Below are 25,580 nucleotides of genomic sequence, written 5' to 3' on the forward strand. Positions count from 1 at the left end.
CTGATGGTCCACATTCGCATGGGCTTTTTTGTCGCGAGCAGAAGCAGGAAACTTCTCTGTGGTGGATCTTTCCCGGCTCGGTTGATTCGATCTGGTGAATTTTAAATGTTCCCTTAACAGGTGTCAAATTATTTGGCACAGCCTCATCATAGCGGCTCACGTCAGTCTCACTGACCCAAAAGTGGCAGATGTTTGATGCCGTGCTTTGGAGGACTTGGTAGAGGTCCTCTGGCTTCTGGATGTCGCCTCCCTTTTTTACATGGTCATACGCTCATCAGGTAGAAATTGCGCCTATTTCTATACTGAGTCACTGGACCATCACTCATGCAGTGCAGTGTGGTGATTGTGGGGTTCTCCTTCTTCAAGTCCTCCAGGACTGGCTTGAGATGAGCCCAGACTGATCTCTCATCATGGCGTAATTAATCTGATACGGTAGCGTAGGACTGATGGCTACCAGAAGTGTACGCTACAATTGTGTGGATGGTGGCTTGCTTCCGACTGCCACCAAAATGAAATGCCTGGAACTCCGTGGCCAATTTACATGCATCATTTTCTGAGAACTCCATGTGGACGACAACTTCCTCCTCAGACAGAGTCTCAATTGCTGCTACCAGTTGTGAAATGCTCGATGTTTTGAGCAATCCTTTAAGTTTTAGTTTTTCCACCAGGAGGCCCATGTTCTCATGGTGGATGCAAGCACATGTGTCCCTGTCACTTGCTTTTGGCTCAGTGATATGGAATGGCCTGAGTCGTAGGAACTGTCTGTAAGACATGGAGTCCTCTTTGGCCACCTCGGAGTTGTATACACCATGGAGTTCCTTCAGTGTATTTGAGAGAATGCGTCTCTGAAGTTTAACTTTGTTTTTTGTTATTGTATCTTTTCTTCCTGCAAGCTGTCTGCTGTTCTCATCTCGGCTAAGAAAAGCAGATACTTTTTCTCGACGTGAGACCTTCCTCTTTAGACTAATTTTCTTCAATTTTTTCTTTTTTGGTGGGACCTTTTTCTTTTCCCTTTGCAAATCCTTTCTTAGGTGTTCACTTCTTTTTTTGTGATCGAGCCAGTTGTTTTTTTAGTTGGAAAAGCTCTCTCTTCAGTGCCTCATTTTGGGTCTTGAGTCTGTCCTTACTCCTTTGGGTTTTCCTTGCTTGTTCTGGGGTGGAGGAGGCCAGTGGCAGTGGAACGGGCTCTGTTGGCGGAGACTGAGGCGGTGGGATGGGCTCTACTGGTGGAGATTGAGGCCTAGGAAGCGCAAGCTATTGGGTCTGTGTTTATCTTTTGTCTGTGCTTCGCAACCGCCCTTTTGTTGGAAGGCATCTATAAAAATCAATAAAAGTGATTTTAAAGTTTAAAAACATGAATATTAAACACATTTTTAGTAAAATGTAAATATAATATTAGATAATAAGTCACAGTAACTGAATAATGATGTTTATTATAATAAAACTGTAATAATAATACTAATAATAATAATGCATTATTATATGTAATTATTATTATTGTTGTTGTTATTACTACATTACAACATTATTATTACTAGTATGAATGACTCATAACAAAGAAACTGCATTACACTGAATGCCATAGCCATTACACTGAATGACATTTTTATGCTTAAAGCATATTTTACAGGCAAACAGTTAGCCACCTATATCAAACAATGACCTTGATCTACAAAGTTTATAGTAATTATTCACAAAATACACTTGTTTAGATAAATATAATAAAAGTATTTTTCAGGATTTCACTGAATGACATGTTGATTTGTATTTTGAGTTACCACAACATGAAAAGATGAAAATATCTAATATTTAAGAGAGATAAACTCACCTAACTGTACGCTCCAGGGGTCCTTCTGATGAGGTCACTGGTTGTCATGACTATCAGTTTCTGATATGATTTCACAATGGCTTTTTGATCCCATTACACTGAATGAACTCTAATGAACTGACTATTTGGGACAAAAGTCCCCTTATGATTTCAATATCAAAACAAAACAATAACTCAATGTCCTTTTAATATAGCAATGCCAACACACATACAAATATGCCAAGAAAATAAAAATGTACTTTTGTTTGGTATTTTATGTGTTTATTTAAAGATAAAATTGTAAAATTTATGTCCGGACCATTACACTGAAAGACAATTTTAGAACTTGATGAGATTTTTCATATATATTTTTGCACTTAGTTTTCTCTAAATCTAACTAAAATAATAAAGTAGACAATGTAGTTTAATTTAATATGCTATGCATGTATTTAATTTTCTTTTTTTGTTCATTTATTGCATGCAAAAGGCTTGTCACGTCTTTGACCCAGTGACACTATCAAACATTTCGGTCAGTGATCCCTGTCTTGAGGTATTTGGCTTGTCTGGCGCATTGGTGCTCGGCATTTTGGCCATACAACTGTCATACATGGTTTTATGGTATTTTTTTAAGTGCTGGAACAAGTTTGTAGTGTTACCCCGTGAAGTAGCGACGGTAGCACGGCATGCTCTGCACAACACCTGACACTGCGCAGCATCATCTTTTTTGAAGCCAAAATAATTCCACACCACCGACGTGCTGTTCCTCTTCGTGACTAAAGTCTCAGTTGTGTCAGTTTCTGACTGTTCCGTTGAGCCAGAGGCCATTGTAACAGGTTAAAGGGCCCTACTCTCTTTCGCTCGCGTCACGTGACCACGTTGTAATCGCGCACGTTGCGGTTAGAAAATCGCGTTTTATCATATCGCGATTTTATTGCAAATGCAATTAATTGTTTAGCCCTAATAGAATATATAATTTAAAAACCACACACTGAAATAAAAAAATGAGGACATTATTGAATGCAAAAACCTGCTTCTGTCTTCTCATCATAAAACTCTACCTTGTTTCCTGAGGCCGATGAACAGCTGAACTTCCTGGACTGGAAGGTGGTGATACTATGTTCTCAAGCCTGTGCTTACTCTCCCTGCTTTTCTGCTGTGCTTTCCTCCAATAGGACCTCTTGCTCCTTTTTTTCTCTTTCACTCATCTGTGCCACTGTTTTCACCTTTCCTTGTGAGCTGAGCCTGTGCCATGCCTGTCTCTGCTTCTCCAAATACGCTGCCCTTGCAGGATCAGCATCTCGACGAGCCCTGTACCTACGCTGTTTCTCAGCAGCTGACACCTATTTCACCAGTACAAATGTTTAAAAAAAATGGAGAAAAAAAATACTTAAATATCTGTTCAGTGAGAAGGTTAAACCATGTTTATAATGTGTGTTGAAAGATATGTAGACTGTTAATGACAATTATTAGGTGATAATGTCTGATGACATAGAACAGTGGTGTTACTTAGTTGACGGGTCACTTAGTTGAGAATTTCCATATTTCTTCCAGTAACCTAAATGGTGGACACAGGCTACAAGACCACACGTAATTTTCTTGAACTCCTTCATGTTAGAATTTCACCTATCATTTAATTTTTATGATCAGAAACTCTGAGCCACAGCAGTGTACCGAACATAGTTGATGCTTAATTAATATACTCATGGGTAACATGCTGCCTTACATCAAATATTTCAAAAAATGAGAGGAGACTCACCATTGTGTGTTTGAAATGGCCGCCACAGAGGAAAAATTACATCACATGATGCAGCTCAAACAAATTACAAGAAGTTTTGATTTATTTTAATGGTTTTTACTCAATATTTTGACACATCAACTTCCCTAACTGGAAATCGGACATGGCAAAATTTGCATGGAGTAAGTTAATGTATAAAATGTATTGGGTTTGAAGATATTTTATAGAATAATCATCATTAACATGAGTGGACATGGAAAGTACCCTAAATTATAGAATCACCCGTATGAGATTAGGCTAGATATCGGCCACTTCACTTCGTTCCACATTGGTTTTTCGAAATATTAATATCCATGCAGCCTACCTTTACATCAACCAGTCCATGTTCTATACAAATGACTTGGTCAAAAGATGTTTTGACAAGCAAACGTTAATCTACCTAGTGTCATTTTTGTTTGATTTGGGTATTTTTGGATGGGGGTAGGGGGGTGCCTTCAGGTGGTGGAAGCCACAAATTCTGAATATTCAAACTGTCACCGAACAGTCATTAGGCAATATTGAATTGTGGTGATATTGAATTTTAAATCTCAAACTGAAACGAATGATGAGATCTGTATTGACCCATCCCTAGTACAATTATATAGTGGCAGTAGTGCTCTAGAGGACCGTTATGGGGTATGGAGGGCAAATATGTCAATGTCAGTGTGTAATGTCTGTTCGACAGGGTAATATGGAAGGGGCAACTGGAGCAGAAGAAAGGACCATAACTCCTCCAGTGACTAGCCTTCAGAGAGATGAGGATGAGGAAGAATCACCTGATGTAAGAGTATACGCATGCATGCTCCTATTAAAATAAACACCTCTCCTTGTTTCTGAACTGTGAAGAATAACACAGACATTGGACACCTTTTTGTTTCTTCATGAATGACAGGTGTATCTTAGTGTTTTTGAACTGTGAAGAAGAACACAGACATTGGACACCTTTTTGTTTCTTCATTAATGACAGGTGTATCTTAGTGTTTTTGAACTGTGAAGAAGAACACAGACATTGGACACCTTTTTGTTTCTTCATGAATGACAGGTGTATCTCAGTGTTCTAGCTCAGCATGGACAAGTGGGGCTGAGTTATTATGACGGCAAAGACTACGTTCTGCACTACATGCCTGATGTTGCTGATAGGAACCTGCAGATACTGAGTAGAGGTATACGATCCAGATGTAGGGTATAGAATGCAATCATACTGGAATGCACAAACTACATCCTCCTCTTTGTCATGTTTCACCCTCCTAGTGATACAAGAAGTCAGTCCGCAGGTGGTCATCACAAGTGCCAAACAAGAGAGTAGCATGGCCCAGTTTATCAGAAGCCTTGGTAAGTCATCCTCATTAAGAACATTTGCACCAGGAATAATTAGAGCGTTTTTTTTTTTATTGTATTTTAATTGTATGTTTTTGTTAGTTAGGTTTTTAACACACTCTCATATAGTGTAGATGTGTCAGAGTTATGATGAGTTTGACACTTTAAAGGGCAATATTTGTATGCCCATAATGAACTATTATTCCTTAAATATATTCTATACTGTTTTGAAACATGAACCTTCTTCATGTAGTTTCAAGAATTCTTACACATGCTGCTAATTAAAACGGGTAGATAAGAGTACGTTTGTAGTTTCATTGTTGCGTCATCCTAATTCATATGCTCATGATCTCTGTTTTACAGGGTGTAACCCAGATTATAGACCCGAGGTGGTCGTTTACCCCAACTCCGACTTTGGTGAGTTGGGACAAGGGTGGGAAATCTCATTGACTAAGAGAAGTAAGAAGTCTAAGATTGTATTCTCAGTCAAATAACTTTTGTAATTGATTAAAAACCACCGTCTCAAGTAATTTTGATTTAAAAACAAGAGCTTATAGATTGGAGAGAGAATCTGGATCCAGTTTAGGTTTTTTAAGCAGAGGTTGCACCACCGCATGCTTAAAGGTACAACTACAGCGATCAGATAATTGCTTATAATATCAACCACACTACTACCCACAACATAAAACACTTCCTCTAAAAAGATGAGTGATTCTGGGAACGAACTGTATGCTATTTGGTGCAGTCAATACCTTCAGAACCCCAGCAGAGGGAGTGTTAAAGACTGTTAAGCTCAGCATTGGATCAACCGGAGAGAGAGGACATGGACAATGGTATTACATTGCGTAAATCGAACCTACTGGTGACTGTATGTGTAGATATACTGAGAATATGGGATATCCCACAGCAGGGAAATAACCTGATGAATAAAACACAATAGCAGCAGTGACCGGTAGCCTAGGCTTATATGATAGGGGGATTTCTGTCCTCTGTTGCGGCCAACAAAAGATCTTTTGTGGGAAAAGGGCTGGTGAGGCATGGCATTTCTTCTTCTGTCTTAGTCTAATTAGACTACAATATGTGAACACAAAAAACAGGAAATGTCATTCTTTTTATTTACATCATGGATGACATGTCTTTACTGCTGCAGTTGGACAATTTAGACTATCTATTCCCGTACGACAATTTAGACTATCTATTCCCGTACGACAATTTAGACTATCTATTCCCGTACGCTCAAGTCTTTCAAGGGGTTTACCCTTCTACTACCTTTTTCTTTTTTAAGCCTGCCAGGATATTTGTTCACTTCGAGGATAACTGAGATGGATCAATTGCATGAACCTAGGACTTGCTTGGTGGCAGAAATATGTCTGCATAATGTGCGACTCTTCCAATACTAATACAGAAATATGTAGGCATAATGTGCGACTCTTCCAATACTAATACAGAAATATGTAGGCATAATGTGCGACTCTTCCAATACTAATACAGAAATATGTCTGCATAATGTGCGACTCTTCCAATACTAATACAGAAATATGTAGGCATAATGTGCGACTCTTCCAATACTAATACAGAAATATGTAGGCATAATGTGCGACTCTTCCAATACTAATACAGAAATATGTAGGCATAATGTGCGACTCTTCCAATACTAATACAGAAATATGTCTGCATAATGTGCGACTCTTCCAATACTAATACAGAAATATGTCTGCATAATGTGCGACTCTTCCAATACTAATACAGAAATATGTAGGCATAATGTGCGACTCTTCCAATACTAATACAGAAATATGTAGGCATAATGTGCGACTCTTCCAATACTAATACAGAAATACAGTATGTAGGCATAATGTGCGACTCCTCCAATACTAATACAGAAATATGTCTGCATAATGTGCGACTCTTCCAATACTAATATAGAAATATGTAGGCATAATGTGTTATAATGTGAAATATGTCTTCCAATACTAAAAATCATTTCCTTCGGCCTTATTTGGAGTGTCATCCTTTACGAATTACTTCCTTATTAGGTTATGTTTTTCCATAATTACCCAACTTAAAATCCATTTTATTAATTAACAAAGGCATAATTGTAATTAATAAACAAGTTGAAGCAATTTAATTTTAATATCGGCTAATATAATACATATTGGCTACAAAATGTTGATAAAATAAGAATGAAAAGGTTTGATTTTTATTTGCTCTCCTCTTTTCATTGGCAAAACATCAACTATCTTTTCAATGATAATCCTATGAGCCATACCAAGCAAGACCAAGACAGAATTGTAAGGTGAGGCAAGTTTATTTATTTAACACAATTCCTGCACATTGGTAATTCAAAGAGCTTTATAAATCAGCAGATAAAAGAACAAAGAAACAGCAAAGTACATTTAAAACAGTTAACCGAATGGAATGATAAGATAAAATTAAAATGAATGATGCATTTTATCGCCTTAAAGAACAGAAACTGGGGGGGCACTGTGGCGCAAGCAATTGCCCCGACCATATACGGGCTTGAACGCCCACGGGGACACAGGTTCGAAACCGACCCGCTTTCATTTCCCGATCCCACTCCCCACCTCTTCTCTCCATCTCATTTCCTGTCCAAAACCTTCACTGTCCTATCTCATTAAAGGCAAAAAGCCCAAAAACAAATCTTTAAAAAAAAAAAAAAGAACAGAAACTGGGGTAGTGTTTGCCAGTCCCCTAGAAGCATGGCAGAGGAGGGATATTCCAGCATGATAACTGTAGGAGCCATTTCTATCCACCTTTTAGTTAGCTTTATTTTAGTGTTACTTATTTTAGCCACTTGGGGGAGTATTGCACTGGGTGTGGCACGTCACTGGGAATTGGGTATATTTACAGGTGTGATTGATCAATTAGGGAAAGGTGTGGATGGCGGGGAACACACGGTTCTTACCGTCGCTCCGAAACCCACTTCACCGACAGCATCCTGTTAATAGGCAAACAGCACTGGGTGAAAGGACCAATTTTATGTCAAATTTATACCTTTATAATAAACGGGAACACCACCCAAAGAGAGTTCATGCCTGGACCAAGGATTATTGCAACGCGTTGGGAACACTTTGCCGTCCACACTGAGGCTAATAGGATAGCCTCCACAATAACGATCCAAAGCACATTGCTGCAAGAGTTTCTTCACAAGAAAAAACGGTGAAAACTGACCTGACCAAGTATGTCGCCTGACTTCGAACACCTTTGGGGTATTTAAAAAAATAAATGTATGCAACACTGGTATCCTCCTTGCCGGGGAAGATTGAGTTTGTCATAAAAGGTAAAGATGGACATAGGAAGTATTGAAAATTGTCAAAATAACACATTAATTCCAATTAATTATAGCGAAAATTTAAATTCACGCAGATTGATGACACTGTATAATGCCCCTCGACCCCATATGTCACCGTGTATAGCACATTTTGGGTACGATAGTGAAAATGCTCAATGGCAGCCACAGTGGATGGATTTGAATTGAGACCTAATAGTGGCTAATTCTACATTTTGGTAATGGTTCATATTTCTCTCACAGTGCGCTATTGATGTGGAGCTAGTATCAACTCAGAAGTAATGCAAGGTGTAATAATTTTGAATCATTTGACATTTAAGTGATTTTCCACAGGGGTATATTCACTTCTGTTGTATACTGTATGTATTTCTCCCCTTCCACGTATGTGAGGGGGTGCTGTGTAGTACCTTCTAAAACGGCACATCATCTCTGCTTTTAAGGACTGGAAGTTGGAAAGCAGAGGCTGCTGGCAGCAAACCTGCCCTTCCTCCCTCCTGCCATCACAGAGAAAGAGAAGCTCCCCTACCTTTCCTCCTGCCTCAGCTTCGACTCTGTCCTCATGGTGAGACTCCGCCTACACAACAGGATAGCAAGTTCCGCTCTTGATGTCATAAGATACTATTTTCCACGTTGACGTATAAAACAGTATGCACTTACATCATTGTCCAATAGAGAATGAATGTAATCTGTAGGTTATCAACTAAACATCCTTAACATTTTGCCTTATATGCCTGATTGTCGTCGGTAGCTGCGGACAGTAGGTGCGCTGTTGAAGTGTCTAGACAGACGTAGAGTGGGCGTTGAGCTTGAAGATAGCAGCGTGGGTGTGCCCATCCTGCAGTTCCGCATTTACACACTGTAAGTAAGAAGTATCATTGATCAGTGTATCCCTGCAGAGTACATGTACACTGGTCCAGGTCCAGGCACTTTGGTGATTATCATGCGTTGATCATTTTAGGGCTGTTAATACCTTTGTTTAGGTCAACTGCTTCCCAATATCACCTTGGAAGAAAGTAGTTTGACAAGCGAATGTCCGAATGAAGAATTCAGTAGAAACAACATTACATTTGTTTTATCTTCATAGCAATCACAGTGAACCTACATACAGTATAAATGTTAATATACATGCTAAAGGATGTTTACCTGAGACTTGTGTTATGTTATCCGAAGGACTAGATGCAGATGCACACGTGGACGCTTGTCACTACATTTGTAAAATATTTACATTGCGATTAAATTCCACTTTTTAATTGCATCATCAAGAAATGATTTTGTGTCTAGCTGCTGACTTAAGTTAAAGTGGCATTATGTAGGAATTCTACTTCAGTGTTGCTTCACTTGCTTGATGTTTGACTGTGTTAGGAAAGTTGTTGACTCACTAGTTTGTCATAGTGTCAAAGTAAGCAAATTTCAAGAGGTTTCGCTAGGTTTAGGTTTAGGTTCTGTTCTTTGCAGAGGCAACATGGCTCGTTTCCGATTATTGCAGGTCCATTATAGTTAGCATGCTAGTCCCTCCTATACCATGTCAGGCTACAGCAAAGGCTGGTGTTTTAAAAAAAAATGAATCACGTGTGTGTGTGCGTGTGTATTAGGGATGGGCATAATTAATCGACGATCGATTAATTGATCATTAAGAATTTCCTCGATGAAATTATTTTTTCATCGATTAAAACTAATGCATGTTCTGTTGCGTAGTGTGCGTGTAATTTATTTATTTTAGGGCTGTCAAAGTTAACGCGTTATTCTATGAGATTATTGTGTCGGAGATTAATGCAATCAAATATTTGAACGCAGTTAACGCAACTTTGTTTACTTCCAGTGCGCGTTGACCCGTGGCACGAAACCGCCCCTTGTCTGCAGTCAGTTAGATAGAAGAGACTGAGACGGTAGTTGAAGATGGAGAGAGCTGAGGGATTGTTGGGCGGAAAGTTTCTGTTTAAGAGGCAAAATGACAGAACAATCGACAAAACTAAAGTTGTATGTAGCATTTGTCAAGCTGAATGTAGCTATCACAGAAGCAGCTCGTGTTTAAGTTATCACCTTAATGCAAAGCACCCGACAGAAAGCAGTCCCAGGTTAGATGGTCGCCAACCCACACTCCACGACTTCTCTAGGAAATTAACTAGACCAGTCCGTGAAAAGGTTACCAACGCTGTAGCAGTTTAGGTTGCGGGTGACTGTCGGCCCATCAACATAGTTGAAGACGGTGGGCTGACTGAGGTGATTCGAATTGCTTCAGGGGACAATTCTTACGATTTACCGTCGAGGGGCATCATTGTGTCTCGCATACATTCCTTGGCTGATGGCGAGAGAGCACGAACAAAATACAATTAAACAACAGTGTCTAAAATAATGAATGAAGTGATTACTCGTTAATTTATAAGATTTAGTCTTTAGAAGAAAACAAACTTTTAATCACGATGAATCTAGATGAATGAATTTCAAAATGTGAGATTAATTAGTTAGAGAGAAAAAAAAACGAAGGTCAGTTGTGTTTATGAGCACCGGCTTCTAGCTGTCGGCTCCGCTGCTTAAGAGTACAGCAGCGCATATTTTCAAGTGTAACCATTGAACGGATCCCGTTTAACTGCCACAAGAGTTGTCCATCTTGTAAGTTTAACTGCCACAAGAGTTGTTCATCTTGTAATAAATATCTCAATGAGGAAACACGCTGTGTTTTTTCTATTTTCACTGCATTTTAATATAGCCTATAAATAGTGAATTTTAATATAAAAATATTAATGATTAATCGAAAATCGATCGTTAATTCTCCCGACGATCGATTGAGACAATTTAATCGAATGCCCATCCCTAGTGTGTATGCAAGTACATTTGCTTTCTGCTCAGAAAAAAAGTCTAATCTGTTTTCTACTCAGCATTGACATGGTCTGCGTGGATAGAGACACATACAGGTAAGACCTTTTCATTGTTGCTTGCCCCATAACACCCATGCTCTCTTCTTCCATCTTTACGTTCAGCCTTACATCAGTTTTATGCCAGCCAGCTGTTATATATTCAAGCAAATCTGTTAGTGATGTAGAACATTTAGTGTTCCATTGTTTTTATTACCCTCACAAAACCTAGTTCTTCACAATACTTTTCAGCTATATAGCAAAGTGACAGTCTTACAGGTTGTTTGTGTATTTTCTATCAGTGTTCTTCAGATATTTAAGTCAGAGTTACATCCATCCGTGTATAAACTCCAGTCCGGTGAGAAAGAAGGACTCAGTCTCTTTGGTAAATCTCACAGCGTTAAATAATCTTTCACAAATACTCTGTGTGGAGCTTAAACACTGTAATTAAACACCATATATTGTCTCAGCTATATTGTGGCTAGTTGCAATTGTAATAGTGTTGCTATGTGCTCGTCATAGATTCTGTTTTAAAAAGCTTTGAGCATTTAGCAAGACCATTATTCAGTCTTAACCTAATCTTCTTTACATTTTTCAGGGATTTTGAATCGCTGCAAATCTAAGTTTGGCTCAAAATTGCTACGGTAATCATCACTTTTATCAAACATTTCGGGTCCAAAGGGGAAGTCCTCATTAACACTTGTTTCTGTTGGGATTGATGTCTTTGTTTTGTGGTGTTTGTGTTAGTTCTGTAAATATTTATTGATGCAAATTGTTGCACAGACTAATGTTGTTAAATAGTAGAAAAGTGTTCAACATGTATGGTTGTTAACTGCCAGGTTACTGAACAAGGCTATATCTGACTTGAGCTTTTAAAATTGCTTTGAGGAGAAGGAATAAAGAAGGAATGGAATATACTGTAACTTATTTATATTCCACAGGTATTGAATGACATGAAGTACACCAAGTCAAAAAATACTGGATATTTTAAAACCAATACAGCACAGTAGAATACATTTGTATTGTATTCTGACAAACATACAGATTCAGCATAACAGACAAATGAAACATGTACACAACTTGTGGCATCTTGCTCATGCGTGTATTTTGAGAGATGCCAGAAATTAAATATCCTTTAAATAGCCTTCTTTTAGTTATGAATGTCATAAAAAAGCAGAAGTCATTTTGAAGTGAGTAACTTGGGTCACATGCCAAAGTAAAAGGTCCTTGTTGTGAATATTAAACTGTGATTAGTGTTAAATGTTTTGGAATGGACTTTCAATTTCAACTGGACATGCAGTGTAGAGATCTTTCAAATTCCCAGTGTATTCAAATCAAATTCTCACTCTTTGCCAATTCTGGGTTATCACTCTTATCTTAGTCCGTCTTTCTCTTTTGCCTCTTAAGACAGTGGTTTTTGCAGCCCACACGTGATATGACTGTTTTACGTCGGAGGCAAGAGGTTGTGAAATTCTTCACATCTCCATGTAACTTAGAGACATTCAGGATTCTGCAGGGCTGCCTGCGCAACATTCGGAGCATCCCAGTAGGGCCTCACACCCCCCTGCATATACAAATACAACATGCTGTACACTCACAGGACCTAGCAACCACACATGAAGATATACAAATACAACATGCTGTACACTCACAGGACCTAGCAACCACACATTAAGATATACAAATACAACATGCTGTACACTCACAGGACCTAGCAACCACACATTAAGATATACAAATACAACATGCTGTACACTCACAGGACCTAGCAACCACACATTAAGATATACAAATACAACATGCTGTACACTCACAGGACCTAGCAACCACACATTAAGATATACAAATACAACATGCTGTACACTCACAGGACCTAGCAACCACACATTAAGATATACAAATACAACATGCTGTACACTCACAGGACCTAGCAACCACACATTAAGATATACAAATACAACATGCTGTACACTCACAGGACCTAGCAACCACACATTAAGATATACAAATACAACATGCTGTACACTCACAGGACCTAGCAACCACACATTAAGATATACAAATACAACATGCTGTACACTCACAGGACCTGGCAACCACACATTAAGATATACAAATACAACATGCTGTACACTCACAGGACCTAGCAACCACACATGAAGATATACAAACGTCAAATGACCCCTCCATTCGTCCTCACATGTAGCTGATGATGTGCTCATCCTTTATTTGTCTCTTCAGACACTACTGCACAGAATGGCTCTCTCTCATACAAAAGTCCATGACTGGCAATCTCTCTACAAGGTAGGCCTCAGCCCTTATAAATCACACTTTCGATTAATACTTATATATGCATGCTGTTTGTAATATGGACAGCTTTGATAAGAGTCTTTGACTTGTGTGTGTCCCTCCTTTTCTAGATGGTGTACAGTGCTGTTTGCATCAGAGACACTGTGCGCTCTTTGTCTCAGTCCATCAAGCTGTTTCAGGAGATTAGCGCTGACTTCACAGATGATCTCTTCTACATTGCTTCACTCATCAGCAAAGTGGTACGGCCGTGATACTGCCTATTGTAGTTTGCAGTCTTAAGTGGCGATTACACTGGAAATAAAGTGGCAGTTGTGGTAAAGTGTAATGCAACTCTCAGACAGAGTTCTATCCTTATCTCTATCCAGATAACTAATGTGATATGAGTTGTGCTTCCCATTCTTATGCCAAACCCTAGCAAACAATAGAAATTCTACCTCTTCTGCATGGGTCAGTATAATTGCCACCTTAGACATACAGTAGTGGATACAACTTTGTTGGCCACATATTTCAGTGTTATGCTAGTTGATATTGTCTCTCATGCAGTTGAAATGCATGATTGAAAGAGAGGAATGTGTAAGGATGATCTGAAAATATAAACTACTGTCACGTTAATGCAAAATAGCATCATGCCCATACATAAACACCGGCATTCTGTGTCCCCCTTTTACTGCTTACACAGTTCCATCCAATTCCTCCCCCTTTTCTTCTTTTTCATGTCCCAGTAGTGATCTCATTAGGCAGTAATATGATGTATAAAATGAAGACCTTGGGGGAAAAAATCAAATCAAAGATCAAATGCGACAGTGGTACAGGGGGTAGAGAAGTCGTTTAGTAATCAGAAGGTTGCTAGTTCGATTCCTCACTTTCGAAGTGTCCTTGAGCAAGGCACTGAACCCCTAATTGCTCCTGATGTGCAGTGTGCCATCAGTGTAGATATAAAATGTATATACATCCTTGTAAGTTGTTTTGGATAAAAGCGTCTGCTAAATGACCAATACAAAACACTTTTACATGTACCAATATATAGAAACTTGCTGTTAAGGTTTGTATAACATATTGTATGTCACTGCATAAAGTTCTTGCGAAATATCCATAGACCTAATATAAATCTATTGGAAAAAAAAAAATAACCGATTGTGATGGTATTAGACTGGAAGTTCAGGAGCCAGGGGAAACTGAACCGGAGAAAACTTCCCTGATTGTTCCCCCACAGACGCCAGGCCTACCTGTGGGTCTTCATTTAAGCACTCAAGCTTTTGAGCTAGCTGATAGTCTAACCATCAATGTTAATCAATAGGCTTAAAACTGCAGCACGGCTTAAACAACATTAATAATTCTCAAAACCTGCAAACCATGACACGGTAGTGGTTACACCACACATTGGGCAAGAGCACAGCTCACTGGAAGTGCCAATAACTTATGAGGTAACCCTTATGAGGCAACCCATATGACTCAACCGTCACTTTCCCCCCGGCTCTCTGATGTTGGAGCTTTTTTTCCTTGCTCCCACAGAGAGAAACGACAAATTCCGCTCGTGGACTCGTGGATTAGGGTATTGTTTAGGCTATGAATCTCCAGCCCCATTATTTTGGAGACCTCCATTAAACTCATATTAGCACTGTAACTTAAAACGTGATTCATGGTGGCCTTTACATGATGGGCAATGGCTTACTCATTTCAAAAGAATTTACTACTGGTAGCGACTAAATTATACAACCTTATCCCTTAAAATGTGAAGCTCAAATTCTGAAGATTATAGTTTCTCCCATTTACATTAAGTCATTTAGCAGACGCTTTTATCCAAAGCGACTTACATATGTGCGATTTACAATGTATACACATTTTACACTGATGGCACACTGCACATCAGGAGCAATTAGGGGTCCAGTGTCTTGCTCAAGGACACTTCGACAGGGAATCGAACTAGCAACCTTCTGATTACTAAACGACTTCTTTACCTCCTGTACCACTGCCGCCCCATTCTCCCATTTCCACATTCTATTTTTGCATCTTTTTCTGTCTGATAAGATCTTAAATATTTACATCATCGTGTCAATTTTCCCTGATTGACAACTGAACGACACCATAATTTAAACTGATGCAGAGATTGATGCTTTGCCTTAACCCTCTGAAGTCCACGCTCCCTGTGCAGGGATATGGTGGTTTTTATGGGGAATTGCTTTTAAAGCTCAGCCAGTTTTTGTCGGAGAGACATAGAAATTACACCCCCAGAAACCTTGAACCCTTTTCTTTTCAAATTTACACAGTTTGAAACAAATATATAAATAAGCACTTTGTAAGGAGAATAGGACTAGTCTCTTGCACTTTTCAGTCTCTGAGTGAGGTTTCAGCTCCTAACGACCCGCCCATTAGCAAATGACAGCTATTCATATGATAAGGGTATGGTAATTCAGTGATCTCTATTGGGCCATGGTGTGTCAAGAAATCCTGTGGGGGGTACGGGCCACAAAGACATTCCAGGGCCATTAGGTAAGGGCCATTGTTCTTGTCTGAGGTGTCCCAGGTGTGTTTACACCTAACTCATCAATATGCATTTGTAGGGACACTAGTTTTGAAAAGGTACAGGTCACTCTAAAATTATAAATATATAGTAGTGAAACCACACACACTTTCTAAATGCTAAACTCACCTTTGTAAAACTAACACTTATGTTTACAAAGTTCAGAGTTCAAAAGCCTTGCTCCAAAATCTTTACAATGTATTTTTTGTACAAAGTCTGAGCACCTCTGAAAGTATGTTTTTGGAAGGGTTTGTTTAGATTTGATTTAAATTCAATCTTTTTTTACTACATTCCTTTCATTCCCATGTTATTATTGCTGAGGTATTCTAGAATATAATCATACATGCCACTTTTGCCTCAATGTTTTTAGTTAGGTGAAATAAACTAAAATATCAAGGCATGGCAGACTACCTAAGAGAGTGAAAAACAGGCTCGGACTCAGTAGTGTTAAGTATTGGGCTATGAATCAACATGCCAGTGTTTTAGCAGGCTGTTGTAGGTTTATTGGGTTGTTTTATGAATTGATCCCAACATGTGGTAGATGAATCATTCAGCACATTAAAGTCAAGAAATGACTTCAACTCCAATTACAACCCTAAATCAGAAAAAGTTGGGACGGTACGTTAAATTAAAATTAAAACTTTTAACATTCATTTAAACATACCATACGGCCCCAATTTTTCTGATTTGGGGTTGTAATTATATCACCCCTTATGACTCTGCTGGGCTTTGTGTAGTTAATGTGTTGCTAGTTGAAATCTGCAAAGCACACTATGAGTTGAGCGAAATATTTTCTTTAGCGAAATATTAAATCTTTAAATAGTGATCACTGATGCTCCTGACTCAAACAGTCAAATGGAGCATTTCCACACAGTGAATCAAGTTAGCATCATCAGGCTAGTATTGCAGTATATTTGTAGAAAATGCTGTGTTTTGTGGATGCTTCAGTTCCTTGATGGAGGGGTCCATACACTTGGTTTGAGAGAAGCTGAACTATCAACTGTTGTCTGCAGGTTGACTTTGAGAGCAGCATGGCTGAGAACCGCTTCACCATCAAGCCAAATGTGGACCCTGCTGTTGACGAGAGTAAGTAAGCACACAAATATAAAAGACACTAATCATTCTTGGCTGAGACACTAAGAATATCTTGTTCTTGTTAGAATCACATTTGATTTCCACCTAACAAGCTAACTGGAATAAGATAACATGGTAACTATGAAGCTTATCAACATTCATCATGGCTACCCACAAATATTATAATGTGCATGTATACCAAGTCAATTTATGGTATAGCATTTTGGATAGGGAACCTGGGACCAGACAGGGACCATTTGATCTCCAATGTCTGCCTGAATTATTATAATTTTTATTTTTTATTTTTAATAAACACAGACAGCTCCTGTGAAATGGCTTCTCTGGCACAATCTGAATGTTTGGTTGTTTGGAGTCAGAACAGGTGCATTATTCAGTGGATATAAGGCTACATGCTGTTTCTCTCGTCAGTTCAGACATTTCCTTGGGGACTCAAGGGACGAGTTAGGGGTCTGTGCTTGCTCCATTAATCATGATCTTAGATTAAGACATCACGCATGTGTCCCTCTTTTGTTTTTGTTAATGATACGTTTTTTTTTATGCTCAGAGCAGGTACTTTTTCAGTGCATAGAAAGTCACTTGCTCTTTATCGTTAGCAGACATAATCCTTGTTGAATCCGAGGGATCATTTGGGAGGTTTGTGTCTGTGATACTGGTGATGGACTATGTGTTTGGGCAGGACCAGTTTCAATGGATACTATACATGTTCATTTTTGGTTGCTTACTTGGCCGAAGTGGGTACACTTACATTCTTGTACATTTTGGAAAATGTATTTTGTAACATTCCATTGGATTACTTAAAGTGAGTAACTAAATGCCCTCAATATTTAGGATTATGAACTGATTTTTTTTTCCTTTGTTTGGTTGTTTTTAATAATTAACGTTACATACGCCTATCAGAGAGGGGAGTTATGTGCCCGTTTTGTAGAACACTGTCAAGCAGGGGCTTCTCTACATCAGGAGCTGGTGGAGCCTGGCCCCACCACTAGATGTCACTGTTGAGCAGTGCACTACAGGATCAATAATTCAATTTCCAGTGGACCAACAAGTGTTTTTTTTCTTCTTCTTCTTCTTCACTAACATTGTTGTGTTATTACATATAACTACGGTAGCGCTGTCCGATACTTTCCAAATATCTTGCTGTAGGCTTACCTGTTGAGTAAAGGTCAGTCCTTTTCCTAGCAGTTTTCTAGGGGAAGGAGTTTGGGGTGGGAGAGCCCTCAGGACCACGAACCCAGATTAGGGGAAGGGAAGAAACCGGGATACATCCCCTTAGGGTGCCCAAAGAGAACGCCAGGTACTATGGCCACTTCATCAGTATCAGCGACAGGTAATATGGCCACTTCATCAGTATCAGCGACAGCACAAAATGGTATATAGAGAAAGGAAGAGCTAGAAGCACAGGGAGAAGATGCCCGGTATGGTACATTTCCATTTGAGTTCTGCACAGGAAAAGATGTTTAATTCCTTGTGCTTTTTATTTATTTGAGGCTTCCTGGGGTTGGGTTAGATTAAGTTGCCTAGGTTAGGGGTTAAGATGGACTGCATTCCAACCACTCCTCAACTTACGGAGTTAGAATAGTTTTGAAGTTCACGCAAATGTAAACACTGTTGAATGTATTAATTATCGCTCGGCCCATTCAAATCAATGTAACTTTTTGCAACATTCTGAGGAGCCGTATAATAACAATGATGTCATGACTCCTTCCTGTGCCGAGAGTGTAGACTTATCCTGTAAACTAACATTCCCATAACAACATAAATCATCAAAACATAAACATAATTCAACTTTATGATAACACATGACCAAGCATATTTAGTTTTCTGTCTAACCAGTGTCCCCCTTTCTCCTTCAGAAAAGAGAAGGATGATGGGATTGCCGGATTTTCTGACAGAAGTGGCTCAGAGCGAGCTGGAGCACCTGGATTCGCGGATTCCCTCCTGTTGTGTCATCTACATCCCTTTGGTAGAACAGCCTTCTGGGTTCCCTCTAAACCACAAGCTTTGACATTTGACCTCATTCTTTCCACGTTAAGTTGTTGTGTGTTGGATGTTTGCATGATCTCCCCGTGTTCACAAGAACCCCAACAGAAAAAAACATGCAAAAGAACAGAACACTCTTCGTCCGTCCCTGACCAAGTCAGGCGGTTTCACCTCACTTGGTCCCCGGGCTCTTAAAAGCTGCCCACTGCTCCTGGGGTCCTGGAGGAAGGACAGTCCGGGATGGGGGAAAAAGCAGAGACTAATTGAACAAACGACCTCAGGCCTGCTTGTGCGTGCGTGCGTGTGTGTGCGTGCGTGCGTGTGTGTATGTGTGTGTGTGTGTCCTGTGTCGCCTCCATATATCCACGTGTGTATTGCAGTGTGTCGCTTGTGCGAATAAAGTCTGACAATTATACAATTATAAGAACCGCATTGAACACAGTTAGATTCTTCTTCTCCACTTAGACCCACATGTTCTCCTCTCGCTCACTCATGTCTTCCTTCCTTTCACAGATTGGGTTCCTCCTGTCTATCCCCCGACTGCCCAGCATGGTGCAGAAAGAGAACTTTGAGATTGATGGACTGGACTTCATGGTTAGCTGACTTATTATGGACTGTTTTGGGAGTAGTGACTACAAAAAAATAACTGCCATTGCATTATTTCTGATGCTACCTTGGAAACTGAAAAAGACTCATTATTTATTGCCAAATTACATTAGAATCAATATAAGATGTATTTTAGTTCAGCATGCTATTTTCTATTTTAATGTTGTACCGTTGTGCATTAGCATTTGTACTTATGTAGGAGTGTTAAAATTCCACACGAAGGAATCCATAAATTAGTGGACATCTGATGTAAGTTGACAGACTAATCTGTCAAATCTGTAAAAAGGTGGCTGTGGCACATTTATCTCTGCAAACTATCTAACAAAACTTTGCGTATTAAACAGCAGTAACAGGAATCATTGCATTAGTAGACACTTGTGATTGACACTCTTGTGATTCATAATCACAGCATAGTCTGTGAAAATACAAGAATGCATTTGAATGCAAACACCACTACTTTGACAGAATCATGCATTTTATACACTTCCACGTATGTTACTTTTATTATGCTGTTTGCTGGTTATCCAAGCTTGGAGTCTGAATGTGAACTGTATTGGTGGTAACATTCTATTCCATCCTATTCATTAAAGTCCCTCCAATGAAATGTTTATGTGTAAATCCAGCTACAGAAATAGTGTCTATGCAGTCCCAAGCCCCTTTGGCCTGTTTAAGATGGTGATGTTGAGGATTGCATACATTTTCCCTGTGTACATAAACGGATGTTTGTAAGCGTGTATACTTGACCTGTGTTTGTATAGTTCCTGTCAGGAGAGCGTTTGCACTACCGTAGTGAAAAGACCAAAGGGCTCGATGACCTGCTGGGGGACTTGCACTGTGACATCAGAGGTGAGCTCACTCTGGCTGCATCATGTGACCTCATACATGCACATACAGTACATGGAAAATAAGTATTTGAACCCCTGCCGATTTCGCAAGTTTGGCCACTTGCAAAGAAATGTGTGATCTATAATTGTAATGGTAGGTGTATTTTAACAGTGAGAAATGGAATATCAACAAACAAATCCAGAAAACTGCATTTTATAACATTTATGACTTTATTTGTATTTGATGCACATACAGTACATGGTTGCACACACACTAGATGCTCAACAGGTGGATTCCTAGGCTCCTTTTTGCCCTCTTTGCCTCATGTTCAGTTTGTCCTCAGACAGTATTTTGATCTCAAATATCTTTCACAATGTTTCATCTAATAGGATGTATGAAATGGATATGAAATTCTGTAGAATTACAGTATTTATTTGTTTGTCCTATTTGTGTCAGGGAATGGATTTGTGCCGTTAACTCCAGCTCTGTGTTGTCAGATCTAGAGACGTCAGTGATGACTCAGCTGCAGAATGTGGTCCTCCAGCGCAGTAGCTGCCTCTATAAAGTGCTGTCTCTGAGCGCTGAGCTGGATTGCCTGATGGCGATGGCCCTGGCTTCACAAGAGTACGGCTACAGCTGCCCCATACTCACACCAAACAGCTCTCTCAGACTCAGCCAGGCCAGGTCAGCGTATACATGGACATTAAATATAGAACCTCACACTCATGCAAAACATCCACACCACAACAAATATATACTGTTTATTATTAGTACTTTTATTATTACATTATATTATCATTTTATTATTATTATTATTATTATTATTATTATTATTATACATGGACATTAGATATAGTACCTCACATTCATGCAAAACATCCACACCACAACAAATATATACTGTTTATTATTATTACTTTTATTATTACATTATATTATCATTTTATTATTATTATTATTATTATTATTATACATGGACATTAAATATAGTACCTCACACTCATGCAAAACATCCACACCACAACAAATATATACTGTTTATTATTATTACTTTTATTATTATGCCATTTGAGTGGCACAACTGAATATAAATTCAGTTGTGCCACTCAAATGTGGTGTAAAAGTAATAATAATAAACCGTATATATATATATTTTTTTCTGTTCAGACACCCTTTGTTGGAGTTGTGCTCCCCTGTGTTTGTGTCTAACCCGCTGGTGAGCTCTGACACTGAGGGAAAGGTCAAAGTACTGACTGGACCAAATTCCTCTGGCAAGAGTATCTACCTCAAACAGGCATGTACAGACCTCGGTTATCACGTGTTATTACTTCAACACTTACTATTTCTAAACCACACTTTGCACTTTCCGGTGTCTTTCTTCATTGATCCAGACCTCCACAGCTGTGCCCTAATTTGTGGCTGTTTTCTTGCCCACTACTACTTCCCATGTGAACAATAATCCCTTTTGTGTCATGTAGGTGGGTCTCATTGTATTCATGGCTCTGATTGGATCAGATGTACCAGCTAAGGAGGCAGAGATCGGTCTGGTGGATGGTATCTTCACACGTATGCAGAGTCGGGAGTCTGTATCCGTAGGCCTCAGCACTTTCATGATTGATCTCAATCAAGTAAGCAGTATTTTCTGAATTCACAGCCAATTCTAATTCACAACAAAAGCAAACATCATCAATATGAAAAACAATGTATATTGATTGTAAAATTTGCAATAACATTTTTTTTTTATTTTGTTCAGATGGCATATGCCCTGAAAGAGAGCACAGGAGACTCTCTGGTTCTCATTGATGAATTTGGCAAAGGGACAAACACGGTGAGAAACGTCTAACAGCTGAACACTGAAATGTCTTTAGGGTTTTAGTGGTCCACCAAGGTGGCAGGCAATTGAAATACAATGTCATGGCTAGAGATGGGCAGTATTTCAAGTGGATTTCAAATACATATTATGTACACCTTGTATTTGTGTATTTGATATACTTAAAATACATTATTTAATGTCATTTCATTCTCAAATAAGACACATTTTTATCCCCGGGTTTAAACTGTAGAAAAACTGTACAACAATTAGCCTCAGCATAGGCTTTGGCTAAATTTAAGTAAATCACACGACATGTTCTGTTGGATCCAGCAAGCGTTCTTTTCTTCCCACCCGACCCTACTCTGCCTCAGGCTCTGACCCTGATAGTTCCCCACCATCATCTCACTCCTCCCATGCCTAAACCAAACCAATGAAGGCAATGAGTACTAGCCAATCAGAGGCAGAGGGGGGGGGGGGTCCAGCAACCCTATGGCAGTCAGTGCACTAGTGTTCATTGTGCGCTACCATATTTCATTTGTGTTCCTGTGAGCGCTTGAGGAAAGAAGCTGCGCTGGTGTTTGGTGCAAATGTCCCCTCTTCTTCTTGCATTGTGTCCATTGCTTGTCTAATCATCTGGAATATATCGGCAACGTGCTTTGAGTGGACTGCCACTGCATGACAGAGACGGCCATAGTGAGGTCCGTTGCTATTGCCAGGGTAATAGAGAGGAGAGTGGAGCAGAACCAACAGTCAAACATGGTGCTGGGAACATTCCGGGCATTTTGTAGCAGATGTTGAAATGGTATAACCGGTTGAATGGACAAGGCAGTGAAGAATGAAGCGCACACACACACACACACACACACACACACACAGGAGTGAAGAAGAACACACACACACACACACACACAGGAGTGAAGGATGAAGCACACACACACACACACACAGGAGTGAAGAAGAACACACACACACACACACACAGGAGTGAAGGATGAAGCACACACACACACACACACACACACACACAGGAGTGAAGAATGAAGCACACACACACACACACACACACACACACAGGAGTGAAGGATGAAACACACACACACACACACACACACACACACACACACACACACACACAGGAGTGAAGAATGAAGCACACACACACACACAGGAGTGGGCATCTGCAGGTCTGTTTACTGCACATAGAATGGGCCCAGGTAGCATGTGCTCAAAACACATTTCAACACGACATACAATATTTTTATTACACGGCTCTTCTTAATGCTGTAGAATGCTCCATTCACTTGAATGGGGCTTCCCAACGTTCTGTGGTCAACTATTTTTCCATATTTGACCGTTGCTATGCATAATTGACCGCTGTCAAGGGAAGTGGCCTTTTTGCCTCGGATTCACGTCTTTCGTAGCACTCCGCAAGTAGTCCGGTAATTTATCAACCTCAGTGTATTCCGTTGCTTAGCGACGTCAGCTGATCTGATCTTGAGTTTCCGCTTCGCGTCGGGGTGCTGTTCGCCCTGTCGGGGCTTATTTTCCCGATAATGACCGGCGTTCTATACATTATCCCTTACATAATATGCATACATATTACAGAGTTTACATCCCTCCAGGCCGACCTCAAGCAGATGGGTAGATTATGATTATGTGCCAGTATTCTGCTTAAGGTTCCTTCTTGACTAACAGGGAGTTTTTCCTTGCCCCTGTTGCCATTGTGCTTGCACTAAGGGGGTCCAGGCTGTGGGCTCTGTAAAGTGTGTGTGTGTGTGTGTGTGTGTGTGTGTGTGTGTGTGTGTGTGTGTGTGTGTGTGTGTGTGTGTGTGTGTGTGTGTGTGTGTGTGTGTGTGTGTGTGTGTGAGTATGTGTGTGTGCACTAAGGGGGTTCAGGCTGTGGGCTCTGTAAAGTGTGTGTGTGTGTGTGTGTGTGTGTGTGTGTGTGTGTGTGTGTGTGTGTGTGTGTGTGTGTGTGTGTGTGTGTGTGTGTGTGTGTGAGTGTGAGTATGTGTGTGTGCATTAAGGGGGTCCAGCCTGTTGGCTCTGTAAAGCGCCTTGAGACAATGTATTGTTCTGGTTCTCTAATATAAATTGAATTACATTGCATCATTGCTGCTTCAGTTTATCTATCACCATATCACTATTATCTAAAGTAGACGAGCAAGACCTCAGTGCTATTAGCAAGCTGCAGACATCCAGACAGGACCTTTATTGTTGCTGAGTACTTCAATCATTGCAACCTACGTGTTGTGCTTTCAAGATTTTACCCAAATGTCTCACGCGCCACCAGGGGACATAAAACATTGGATCACACACACACACACACACAGGAGTGAAGAATGAAGCACACACACACACACACACACTGGATCACATCTACTCAAATATGGCTGACCTCTACAAAGGCTCTCCCCTCCCCCGCCTGGGATCATTTGAACAGCTAAGCTAGCCTCCAATTTAAATCAGTTGTCAGCAATAGCAAAGATTTTACACGTAAAATCTTTGGCAGTACTGTATACAATACGCATGGGCAAACATCTGAAACAAGCTGATCTCCCATCAGCTAGACAAGCCCCACGGTCAAGACCCTTGACATCATCGTGGATCTCCCACCTGGTGAACTGCCTCTCTCACTCTCCACCTATGATGTTTGCACCACCCTGAGCCCGACAGTCTCAGATTTTATATTAAATTAGAAAAGGATCCTAAAATAGAAGTATTCTCACCACCAGCGGTCTCTGACTTTTGGAGCCCTTGTGTTCAGATCTTTTCACGGCAATTAAGGCATTACTCCATAATGGAACACATAGAGAATGTGTTGTATTGTGTGCAGGTGGATGGCTGATCTCTGCTCACAGCATGTATGTGTTGTATTGTGTGCAGGTGGATGGCTGATCTCTGCCCACAGCATGTATGCGTTGTATTATGTGCAGGTGGAGGGTTTATCTCTGCCCACAGCATATATGTGTTGTATTATGTGCAGGTGGAGGGTTTATCTCTGCCCACAGCATGTATGTGTTGTATTATGTGCAGGTGGATGGCTGGTCTCTGCCCACAGCATGTATGTGTTGTATTATGTGCTTTATCTCTGCCCACAGCATGTATCATAACAGATTCCAGATCAGCATACGCTGGCTCACACGCAGCTTGATGGCTGGTTGTAACTATGTATGTAACCTGTGTGCAGGTGGATGGTTTATCTCTGCTCACTGCATGTATCAGTCACTGGCTGGTTAGATCGGCGGACCAGTGTCCTCATGTGCTCCTAGCCACCAACTTTCACAGCCTGCTGCAGCTGGGCCTGCTGCCCTTCTCCCCCATGCTCTCCCTACTGGTTAGTGTTGCTCATGTGGATGTGCATGTTGGG

General features: G+C 40.0%; 1 protein-coding gene across 3 annotated transcripts in view; it reads left to right on the top strand.

Moving 5' to 3' along the window:
• Window positions 1-25,580, top strand: part of msh5 (mutS homolog 5) — a 42,005-nt gene that overhangs the window by 12,061 nt on the left and 4,364 nt on the right. For all 3 annotated transcript variants that reach the window (XM_031576877.2, XM_031576876.2, XM_031576875.2), the window contains exons 2-22: window positions 4,267-4,362; window positions 4,624-4,744; window positions 4,833-4,913; window positions 5,262-5,315; window positions 8,649-8,770; window positions 8,957-9,066; window positions 11,085-11,120; window positions 11,363-11,445; window positions 11,659-11,704; window positions 12,468-12,606; window positions 13,302-13,364; window positions 13,481-13,609; window positions 16,905-16,977; window positions 18,840-18,949; window positions 19,480-19,560; window positions 20,331-20,418; window positions 20,895-21,081; window positions 21,565-21,691; window positions 21,876-22,025; window positions 22,151-22,225; window positions 25,401-25,547. In XM_031576877.2, coding sequence (XP_031432737.1) covers window positions 4,273-4,362; window positions 4,624-4,744; window positions 4,833-4,913; window positions 5,262-5,315; window positions 8,649-8,770; window positions 8,957-9,066; window positions 11,085-11,120; window positions 11,363-11,445; window positions 11,659-11,704; window positions 12,468-12,606; window positions 13,302-13,364; window positions 13,481-13,609; window positions 16,905-16,977; window positions 18,840-18,949; window positions 19,480-19,560; window positions 20,331-20,418; window positions 20,895-21,081; window positions 21,565-21,691; window positions 21,876-22,025; window positions 22,151-22,225; window positions 25,401-25,547 — 2,112 coding nt within the window. In that variant the 5' untranslated portion in view covers window positions 4,267-4,272. The remainder of the gene's footprint in view (window positions 1-4,266; window positions 4,363-4,623; window positions 4,745-4,832; window positions 4,914-5,261; window positions 5,316-8,648; window positions 8,771-8,956; window positions 9,067-11,084; window positions 11,121-11,362; window positions 11,446-11,658; window positions 11,705-12,467; window positions 12,607-13,301; window positions 13,365-13,480; window positions 13,610-16,904; window positions 16,978-18,839; window positions 18,950-19,479; window positions 19,561-20,330; window positions 20,419-20,894; window positions 21,082-21,564; window positions 21,692-21,875; window positions 22,026-22,150; window positions 22,226-25,400; window positions 25,548-25,580) is intronic.

This window comes from Clupea harengus, chromosome 11 (genome assembly GCF_900700415.2).
Source record: "Clupea harengus chromosome 11, Ch_v2.0.2, whole genome shotgun sequence".
NCBI lineage: Eukaryota > Metazoa > Chordata > Actinopteri > Clupeiformes > Clupeidae > Clupea > Clupea harengus.